Source organism: Magallana gigas, chromosome 4, assembly GCF_963853765.1.
Source record: "Magallana gigas chromosome 4, xbMagGiga1.1, whole genome shotgun sequence".
In the NCBI taxonomy this organism is placed as follows: Eukaryota; Metazoa; Mollusca; class Bivalvia; order Ostreida; family Ostreidae; genus Magallana; species Magallana gigas.
In genome coordinates this window covers 19,931,986-19,943,442 of record NC_088856.1, presented here as the reverse complement: position 1 = coordinate 19,943,442, position 11,457 = coordinate 19,931,986, and the positions used below count along the sequence as shown (strand labels likewise).

At 33.7% G+C, this 11,457-nt stretch overlaps 1 protein-coding gene across 1 annotated transcript in view; it reads left to right on the top strand.

The window, feature by feature from the left end:
* Window positions 1-966: 966 nt before the first annotated feature.
* Window positions 967-11,457, top strand: part of LOC105340218 (uncharacterized) — a 30,036-nt gene continuing 19,545 nt past the window's right edge. The window contains exons 1-6 of the mRNA XM_066081604.1: window positions 967-1,038; window positions 3,749-3,810; window positions 3,881-4,065; window positions 4,463-4,578; window positions 4,729-4,873; window positions 6,238-6,360. Of these exons, the coding sequence (XP_065937676.1) occupies window positions 982-1,038; window positions 3,749-3,810; window positions 3,881-4,065; window positions 4,463-4,578; window positions 4,729-4,873; window positions 6,238-6,360 (688 nt within the window). The 5' untranslated portion in view covers window positions 967-981. The remainder of the gene's footprint in view (window positions 1,039-3,748; window positions 3,811-3,880; window positions 4,066-4,462; window positions 4,579-4,728; window positions 4,874-6,237; window positions 6,361-11,457) is intronic.

Here is an 11,457-nt window from a genome sequence, read left to right as displayed (position 1 = left end):
GGAATTTTCATAAAGCTATATCAGAAATAAAAGCAGTCAGAAGTCGAATCCAAAATTTGCCAGATATTTCCGCAAAGCTGTTTAACAAAATTGCTATATACTCAAATCTCTTTTTTTTTTGGGGGGGGGGGGGGGGTCTCCGACTGATCTTTGGTCTGTATAATATTAACGGAGCTCGTGTTCTACTAGTCTCAAAGCAAATGATAGCTTTATACTATTTGATTTCATGACAATTGAATTTTTTAGCTCTCCGTCTTTAGATTTCTAAATATTAAAAAAAAAACTATGAATCATATACTATGATGTAACTAATAAAACAAATAAACATTTAACCAATTTTAAATACCTATAAACAAACCGTTTAGACTGTGTTCTGAAATGTAGCTACGTTTCGATTGATTACCCCAAACGTATACATAAGACAGCATTCGTTTATGCAATAACCAAATGCCATAGACACATAACTTTGAATCTTATTAAACTGGAACACTGCATGGTAAATAGTGAATTTGACGACAGTTTAAAATTTGAAGAGAAGCGTATATTCACCCGCGAACAAATCACTGAAAAGAATTAAGTACACTTAGTCTAGCTGTGATTCGGTTTAAATAGTATGTATACATTCAAACATTTTCCATATTTCCTGAAATAGCGAAGATAGTAAATAGCGTAGACTTAAGTCCAATGTGGTCCAACACATTCACTGTCGCTGGTACCATGGCATACAATGAATGTTATTATAGGTATATATATATGTGTTTTACCTATCAACATATCACAGATTGGGTATATATATCAAGAGCCGTTCGTTAAGCAGACTGTGTATTGTTACTGAAATGCAGGAAAAATACCGTAACACATCTAATCACCTATATTTACACATACACACCTTTCACGTGTATTAAAATACACATCCACAATAAGCTACGTGGGGTTTAAATGCCTTATTTGATACTATTTCCCCCTCAATACGGGGACTTGATGACAGATAACAACCAGGAAGTATGGATGTGTGCAAAGAGGAAGGATATTAGACAGGTCTGTGTATTTGTTTCATTCATTTTATTCCATGTGCAGACATATTTACCTGGTAAGTATAAATAGGCGAATGATGATTCATGTAATATATCGAACCTCTATAGATATTTATTTAATCATGTATTAACAGTGGCTATTTATTCATTCATTTATTTCAATCTCTACAAAATTGTACATTTACCATGGTACACAAAAATTAGAAATATCCAATATAAGATAATTTCTAAAACATTACATGCGTAAGAGAATGAATTACAACTGGGTATGTAGTGAAAATCATCTCCTATTTCGTGTCGATTGCAATAAAAAAAGCCATATTAACATGTCAATTAGTTCGCATCCGTGACTAAAAATGTAGTGCTAGAAGTTTTGTAGAGAAAAATAGTTTTAATTTACGAGTAGATAAATTTAAATGATTATTTTTCGTAAGTACAAATCAAAATTGGATATGTACATTTCAGTTTGAACGTGTCATTTAATCCTGCAGTAAATAATACACTCATCGAGGTTTAAATCGCGTGATGACTTCTATATTGGTGCTCATAAAGCATGAAGAGGCTAAGTGTATTCAAAGTTAATTTGCAGATTTCCAATTATACACTGAATATGAATATAGGTAATTAATCCAAATATTAGATAAATCACAGTCACTTAAAATATTTTTTTAAAAATTGTTTAATATAAGATGTAAAAAAAAGAAGAAGAAATTGTTCGATGATAAGTTTGTTTACAAACAAAAATATGGAAATATATTAATGTTAGAAACAACATTCTTTGTAATCACTGATCGGTATTGATATATCTATAGCATTGTTTTGATTAACCGATCTAGATGGTCATAGGCCACATCGCTAATCTGACCAAAAGTTCTAAAACGTGTTATTGTTTCCCTTTCTTGATTTATTTATATCACAGAAAACCCTGAAAACTCAAGGAGGAAGAAGAGTGGTGAACTGGTGGCGTACACAAGAGAGAGAGAGAGAGAGAGAGAGAGAGAGAGAGAGAGAGAGAGAGAGAGAGAGAGAGTATTTTTCAAAACTGTGTACCTATACATGGTTATATCCCAAATCGTGGAATTTCTATTGTACAAAATGTGTATTCATGCATTGACACGTACACTCGAAAATAAAGCACTGAAACAGACTTATAATCAAGGGATCATGGTTTTGGCAAATATTGAACTAGAACAGGAGTCACATTTTGAACACTTTAGTATCCTCACTTAATCAGGAATAATTAAATCGTAACATTTCAAATATTAAAAAAAAAGTCTATAGAATGTATAGAGAAGAAGATTCCCAAAGGGTTTCCAATAAACATGTACATGTATTTATGATTATCTTTGTGCCTAATTACATGTATATTGATCCAGGGGCTTTTAAAATCAACCATATATCATAATGCTTGCATAGTAATCTCAGAAATTGTGTCATGGTTGTTTTCTTAAAGGAGAAGTTTTTTAATCGCTATCTACATGTATATGTTCCTTTATTAAACTCTAAATTCTTCCTTGATCCCTAATATTGATTTGTGGGTCATGGTTTAAACGTTTAACAATCTAGAATCATACGAATGTAAAAACACTTGCATAGTACATGTAAAATCACTATTATGAGAGCATTGAACAAGCTGTGTTTGCCTGTATTTTGAACTTGAAAGCCCTTGAATCTAAGTCTTTATCGACGGGTGACGGTTTGAACAATTTAAAATTTACAATGTATATGTAAAATTTCTGGCGTAAATTCATGGCACAGTGGTTAATAAGAAGACTTTTTTAAAGACATCTACTTTCATTTAACAAGGGTTTTGATTAACTGCTTATGTATTGGATAGATTTTCGATCAATAGACCGCTTTATCTTATCAACATATACATTAACTATTTTTATTCAAACAATAAAATGCTTTCTTTAGTGATTCATCCGGGATATGAAGGAGCGACATTGCAGGAAAAATACATAACCTGCTTTAGCGGGTTATGTAATTTTTTCTTGCAATGATCCCCACCTTCATAACCCGCATGAATAATCAAATGAAGCCTTTTATTGTTTATATTAACATCTTTTAAAACTAATTAATAAATTGATTATGACAAGTAAGTAAAATTCACTAAATTACTGTTAATGTACATAAGTACGTTAGCTAAAAGAAACAGCGAAATCGTCTCTTGTGAGATTTTGAGTCTGGCATCATGATTATTTCGTGCAGTCCGTGATTTTACTTAGGTCGCTGTAGGTTCAGACCAATCGATAAACAGGGCGTGTCGATATTAGTCCTGTCACTTTCAGCCGCTGTAGATTTCGACCAATGGATAAATAGGGCGTGTAGATTTCAGTCTGGCTGTTTCTATAGAGCAATGAATTAACTATAACTTTCCGTAAAAAATAGAGGAAATAAGACTTGGTACATGTAAATATTGCATTGTATTTCTTGATAAGCTTTCTTCAAACTCAAAAAAAAAATGAAAAGATGCCAAACATTATATTCATGTTCATTTATAACATTTTAATCAAAGCATGGTAGAAAAATAAGAAACGTGTGTCTCGTCATGCACATATACTAATTCATCGAGTATACACTACTAATCTATTTTAGATCTTAATTTACTCTATACTTGTTTCAGGGGAAACAGTGAACAATGGTGTTTTATAGTACAAATTGAGAGGGTGAGAGAGTACTACATGTATCTTCAAAGTATTTTTGTACTTTAGGACACAATCTTTCACAATGGTAATCACTCACACGACAACCCTTTTTATAGCAGTAATAGCAGGTGAGAGAACAGTACATGTATATATATTTTTAATAAAGACGATTGTCAATAGCTCATCTAATATGTTTAGTAACCTTTTTATGATTTCCCTAGTGTTTGACTGTTCCGCAAAACAAAATAATACAGTGACGTGGTTTGAAGCACAAACAATTTGCAGGAGAATGAACCAGTCAATAACTGTACATACAAACAAGTCTGCTGGTTATTATTGGACAGGGCTATACGAAAGAACATCTTATTGGATCAAAATAATAGGTATTTTGATAAAACGATACGTACATTGATATAGGATTAAGACAGCGAGTCACAAGGAAATATATAATTCTTTTACCCAATCACACAGCTTAAAAAATATTATAAACATAAAGTGATCATTTAGTTTGCCATTAGATAATCAGAAAGGTCGTTAATTTGTGTTTGAAAACTTCTTAACTATTTTTTAGCAGAATACATATATATATATATATATATATATATATATATATATATATATATATATATATATATATATATATATATATATATATATATATACAATGTATTTATTTCGGACATTTTTGTAAATAGTTCTTAAGTAACTTTAATCTTAAAGTTTAGAAAATAGAGAATTCTACATTGGATTTTGATTTGAATATCAGTATTTAATTTGTAGGTTGTTACAGTGAAACAATATTACAGAACAGCAACTATACTCTCCCATTTGTATCGTCTCTTTTTCAATGCCAAGAATATTGCCTTCAGCAAAATATCGATAAGTTTGCCGTTCAGGTAAGGGTTTTCTGTTCCTTAAGGAACGTATTAACCAATAAGGTTTTAAAAAAAAAATGTGTAAGTGAATCAAATGATGAATTTATAGCTAAATTTACCTTAATTTAAAAAGTCCATGAATTGTATATTGATGTTTCAGTTTTTTTCTAGGGAAGTAAATGCGTATGTTTATCTCCTGATTTTGATGTCACAAAGGACCAATTACTTTCAACGAATTGCACATATGCATGTAGCAACAGTACATTGTTGTCAACAGAATGTGGAGGCAATTCGGCATTCAATGTTTTTTTCACAGGTAAAATAAACAAAATTTATTATTATACTTTCATGTTAAATACTGAAATCTGATTGGTTTAGATGCAGTTGATAATCCTTTCTATTACCCTCAGCGTTAGCAACACACTTAGCAACGGGTAACACAACGAATTGTTACATGCGCGTAAATTATGCGCGTACGGTTCGCCGTGGAATTCACGTCATTTCTATATAAAAGCAGTAAAACATCTATAAAATTAAGACATTCAGTATAATAAAATAAATAGTGCCTGTTTGGGAGGATAACAGTTGAAATTGACACCCCTCGAAAACCATTGTCAACCTCCGCTTCGCGTCGGTTGACATTGGTTTTCTCGGGGTGTCAATTTCAACTGTTACCCTCCCAAACAGGCACTATTTATATAATGTTGCATGTTTTTTTAAATTAACTATTTATGTCATGAAGCTAGTCGTGTCCAATTTGTATGAAATAATGTATGCGATAATGCAGATAAACTCAGAACAACAAAGCATATTTACCTGTACAATTTAAACCTTCGGCAAGTTTTGGTATAACCAGTATGATATCCATCGATGTAGATTTAAAACACATGAAACACAGTAAAACTTACGGTTTTATGGTATCAACGGATTGCATGATAACAACTCACTTTCTGTAATATCGGGGTATCAGATTGAATTTTGCATGCCGATTCCAACGCTGTAATACAGCCTATGACAAAAATCAACGACTTAATCAGAAAGACCGGATGTTAGTCATTGGGTTTTTTTTTGGCCTATCAAAAGAGAAAAGATACTGAAAATTTACTGGAAACTCCTCAATGCGCGTACATGTATTTAATAAAAAAAATAAAAACATTGCTTTTTCCTCATCAATAATTTGAATTTAGATTAAATTTAAATTTTAACGGCAACAATATGTATCATTCTATCTCAGCTTAAACAGAATTTAACTTAGCTGAATGAAATGAATTGTACACGAAATCAAATTTTATTTTTAAAATGGCTGAATTTGAAACGAATGTAGAGAGCTACGTTTCGTAATGTATATTACCGATCGTTTATGTATGCTTATATGATAATGAATATCACGAAAGATTGGTATAAAATAGATATTATGGATTCAAATGGTTTTAAAAATGAATACTTGTGCCATTATTTTCATCTGATACATTTACATGTATTATTCTAATAATGCATTCACCCCTACAAAAAGTCATGTCGCGAGGGGAAGCTCTGCTTAGCGGTGCCCTTATTATACAGGTTGCAGAGTTTAAGTTCATTTACAAACAGTCTTTTGTTTTTCAAAAAAGTGTGCAATAGTGTTGCATAGTACTTTTTAGATATCATCGACTCCTTAGAGTACAATATTAATTTTTGTAGATAGAACAAACTTGACAACCGAAAAACAATGCATTTCATTACAATGCGGAGGTGATCCAAAAATTATAACAACTCATGGATGCCACGAATCTCTGGTTCCACTGTGCAGTACCAGTATCCTAAGTAAGACGTAAAGTTCTTTTTTGATTGTGCACTATGGTACTAGCATCCATATACCATGGTATTTGGGGTTTTTTTTTTGTTGCTTTTCCTTTTTTTTTGGGGGGGGGGGGGTACGCATGTCCAGGTTCATTCGAATGCAGAAACATTCGAATGGTGTACTTGTATATAAGACGTATGCTATTTTATTTGCCTGTTTGTCAATTTATTTCTTTACGTTTTTAACTTCGTTAATGTCCGTTACTTTTCGTATTATCTGGTTTACTTCAATACTGGTTATTTCATGCACGAGCGCTTTCGCGCTCAGTATAAATAGATTTCCCGGGGAGTATTCGGTTAATGCGACGTTCGTTACAAAGCAGTACAGGTTGTGTCTTTGGTTTTGGTATGTCGACAGAATCTACAAATAGTTCGACGTCGAACAGAGATGTTCCCCGAGAATCACAGGCCGAGGCTAATTCCAACTCTGGACAGGATTTTGATGTTATTGACGCAGTCAGTTTATTCAATAGCATGTTTGACGCCGCCCTTGAAAAACAGAAAACTTTGATACTCTCAGAAGTACAAGATAAACTGAAGCTTACAAATTCTCTTAAGTTTCGAGGGGAAGGGAACAAAATTCAGTACAACTTTAACGAGGAAAGACTGCGTGGTTTAGAGCTTCTATCACAGAAACTTATATCCGACGACTTCAGCGGAATCACCGATTTAAATTTTTCCGAGAAAGAGGCCATTCGTCAGAGAAACAAAATTCTACACATAGCTGATAAACATGGCTGGGGGGCCGTTAAGAAGTATGTTGATTCTGATGTTGCTGACAACAGTGAGGATGTCGCCAGACTACGTTCTGCCATTTCAAGAGCCACAAACAAAACGCGACAATCTCCGTACGAAAGACCTGGTTTCCAGAGAAATATGGGAGTGTTCGACGGCTTATCCACTCGGCAGCTTTTTCTTGGGAGTGCGAAATTCGACAGTCGTCCGCAGTTCGCGCTGATATTCAACTTGCCCAGCTACAGAAAACCCTTACAAGCACAGACCGCAAACATCGTCTGCCACTACTGTCGGCTCCCTGGTCACTTCGCAAGATTCTGCCCGTATACCCAGCAATTCCAGTATACAGAACCCACAAGACCCCAATCATTAACACTCGTCCCAACATCGACAGCTAATCAGCAGTGAAGTTGAGTATCATGATATACATCAATTATTAGATTACAAATCTGAATTTGAGTTAAAATCTAGCACGTCAGTTAAAAATCGTTTAAAAAATTCTTTTGAGTTTTGGAAAAATGTTATAAAGCCTGATGATTAAATACTGAGTGTCATAAAATTTGGTTACAGGATTGAATTTATTACACATCCGGAAAGTGTGTTTTTGTCTAACAACAAATCAGCACTGCAGAGCGCCCCCTTTTTTGAAAAGGCTATTACAGAATTGTTGAATAAAAAGTTAGTCCCAGAATGTTTTGAACCACCCTATTGTGTAAACCCATTGACCGTATCAGCGCCATTGAATAAAAAGCCAAGATTGATTCTTGATCTCAGACACGTTAACGCATGTGTTATAAAGAGGAAGTTCAAATTTGAAGGTTCTTCAGAGGGTCTTGATTTTGCCAAAAAAGTTTGTTTCATGATTAAATTCGATTTGACAAGTGGATATCACCACATAAACATCTATTCAGATTTTGTTAGATATTTAGGTTTTTCGTGGAATTTCAAAGGTTCAGACCGTTACTTTGTCTTTCCAGTCCTCCCCTTTGGTCTCAGCAGTGCTGGTTATTATATTTTAACAAAAGTTTTAAGACCATTTGTATTGCACTGGAGAGCAAAAGATTATGGTGTAATTATGTATTTAGACGATGGCTGGGTGTGTGATTGGAAACAAAACTGTATTTTAATGTCAGAGAATATGCAACAAGATTTATTGCATGCTGGTTTTCTTGTTAATGAATAGAAGAGTATTTGGAATCCAGTTCAAAAGCTTGAGTGGCTCGGGTTTGAATGGAAATTAGAAATTGGTTATATTAGTATTCCCATACATAAATTAGAAAGTTTGCGCATCGAGATTAAAAAAAACTTAAAGAAAAGGATAAAGTTTCTGCTAGAGAAATTGCTGCAATAGTAGGAAGTATTTTTTCATTTAAGTTTGCACTTGGGCCTGTTTTTCAAATAACAACCAGACAATTGTCTATGTTAATTACTAATGCATCATGTTGGGATGAAACGATTGATATTTCATTTCCCGCGTTGCGCGAGCTAGATTTTTGTTGGATTATATCCGATTGATACCTGCTAGAGTTATTTCCCCATGGTACCCGTATTCCAGAACGCATTGTTTTTACTGATGCTAGTGACTTTGCTGGTGGTGGCGTGATGATAGATTCTACTAATAAAGTGTTTCATGTTATGTCGGAGGAATTGGACGGAATTCAGAGTTCAACTCTCAGAGAGCTAAAAACGGTTGAAATGTTCATGATAACTTTTGGCGATGTATTAGAAAATAAATTTGTAAAACTTTATTCAGATAATCAAAATGTTGTTAGAATTTCGCAAATAGGCAGTATAAAGCCGGAACTACAAACTCTTGCTTTTTCTATATACACTATTTGTTTGAGTAGGAATATAGATTTTTCTGTAGCTATGGTTCCACGAGAGCAGAATGTAGAAGCGGATTTGGTGAGCAAAGTTTTTGACTTTGATGATTTGGCTGTGAGCAACCATATTTTTTCATTTTTTAATACTGTTTGGGGGCCATACGCATATGATATTTTTGCAAGTTGCAATAATTTCAAAATAAACACATTTTATTCTTTGTTTTGGACACCTGGAACAAGCGGTGTAGATGCTTTTGCTTTCGATTGGCCACATGATGCTTATGTAAATTTGATTGTGCCGCCTATTTCTTTGATAGGGAGGACTCTAAGACATTTATTAAATTGTGGCGCCAAGGGTACATTAGTTGTTCCGAAATGGAAATCTTCAGCGTTTTGGCCTTCTTTGATTGATAAAAATGGAAAGTTTTTGTGGTTTGTTAAAGATAGCATAGAATATAAACATTTAAAAAAAATCGTTCCAGGTTCTGATAAAAATAGCATTTTTGCAGCTCAGAAATTTATCAGTAACGTTATAGCATTAAAACTGGACGCTTCGTTTTGAAGTTATTATAATGTTGTTTATTTATATGAACTCATAAATACATGACTGTGTAGTACATGACTGTTGCAGGTATACACTGTAATTATTTATATATATTGATACGTGTTGCATGTGTGAGATAAATAGTTGGTACACAACGGTTGACTGCTGACCAGTGTACTAGAAGTTGTTAATGGAGTGATTTGTTATGCTTGGATGACTGCTATCCAAAAGCCTATTCAATTATATATGAAAGATTGAAAATTATATTTAATAATTGACGTCCAGTTTATGGATGACTGCTATCCAGTATACAGACAATTGTTCTTTTGTATTGTATATAAGTAACGCTTTGAGTGCATTATGGTGGTTGGATTATATTGCATTGTTGTTGATATGATTTTCTAATGCGCATTTTTAATGTATTACAGAATGTACAGAACTTTCAAGGCCAATAGTTAAATATTAAAATTAAATGAAGTAGACGAAAAATTAGAAAAATTAAATCTGGTTGATGAAAAATTAGAAACACTGCAAGAAATTAAAGCACAAATTGCAAGTTTTGAAACAAAATTGAATTTTTTGGACATGGAAGTGAAGTCAGTTAAAGGAACAGTCGCGGTCTTAGAATCAAGTGTTAATGTGCTTTCGAAACAAATGGAAGAACGTGGAATGGATGAAAGTAGCGCAGATGTGTATTCAGAAATGAAAGAAATTGAAAAATCGAGCAAGGATCTCCACGAAGAAATGTTATATGTACAAAGTCAGCTAATGAAAAATAATTTAATTCTATTTGGAATTAATGAAGTCCCACTAGGAAGAACAGAGGATTGCATTGAAACGGTCAAGTCATTTTGTGCGGATATAATTTAGAAGTCCAAAATGTTAAAATTGAAAACGCTTACAGAACAGGAAAGAGAGGAGTGGGGAAAAAGAGACCAATAATTGCTATATTTCAATCCCAAAAGGAAAGAGATACGGTGCAAAAAAGCAGTTTTAAGCTAAAGGGCACATCATACGGAATAGCGCAACAGTACCCAAAGGAAATAGTCGACAGGAGAAAGAGACTTGTACCCGTAATGACTCGAGCTAAACAGGAGGATAAAACGGCGTTTATGAGGTATGACAAACTTATCATCGACGGAGAGGAATACAAACCTCCGGTAAACAAAAAACATACAAAGCAGAAGACAAATCATAGAGACACTGGTGATGACTAGGGGTACGCCGGGGACAGTAACAAAATCATGTCATGGAACATTCAAGGTCTGACACAACAAAAAATGGAAAATAAAGAATTTAGTGAATTTTTGGTATCAAATAATATTGACATACTATGTCTACAGGAAACCTGGACAAATAATGACAGCAAAATTGAAATGAACAATTACGTAATGTACCATAAACCCAGACCGTTTAAACATAAAAAGGCCAAACGGAATAGTGGTGGAATAGTTGTATTCATAAAAGATGCACTCCATAAAGGCATTCAATTAGTGTTATCAGACTCTGACGGAATTATGTGGTTCAAGCTTGACAAGGAGTTCTTCTCATTCGAAGACGACCTATACTTATGCTGTGCGTACTTACCCCCTGAGAAATTCCAAGTCTACAACGTAATTTCAAACAATGAACACATTTTTGATAAATTATCTCAAAATATAACAACATTCCAAATACTAGGGAAAATTATTATAATGGGTGACCTAAATGCCCGAACAGCTGTAGCACCGGACTACATTATGGACGATTTCATAGCACCAGAGAACGACAATAAACTTTATATATGTGATAAAGAATTAAAGCGTTATTCCGAGGATAAAGTTAAAAATTCATTCGGAACAATGCTGTTGGATATGTGCAAGTCACTGAAACTTAGAATCGTAAATGGACGACTCCACTCAGACGCGAAGATTGGCAAATTCACATGTGAAACGGAGTTGGGAAGCAGCGTAATTGACT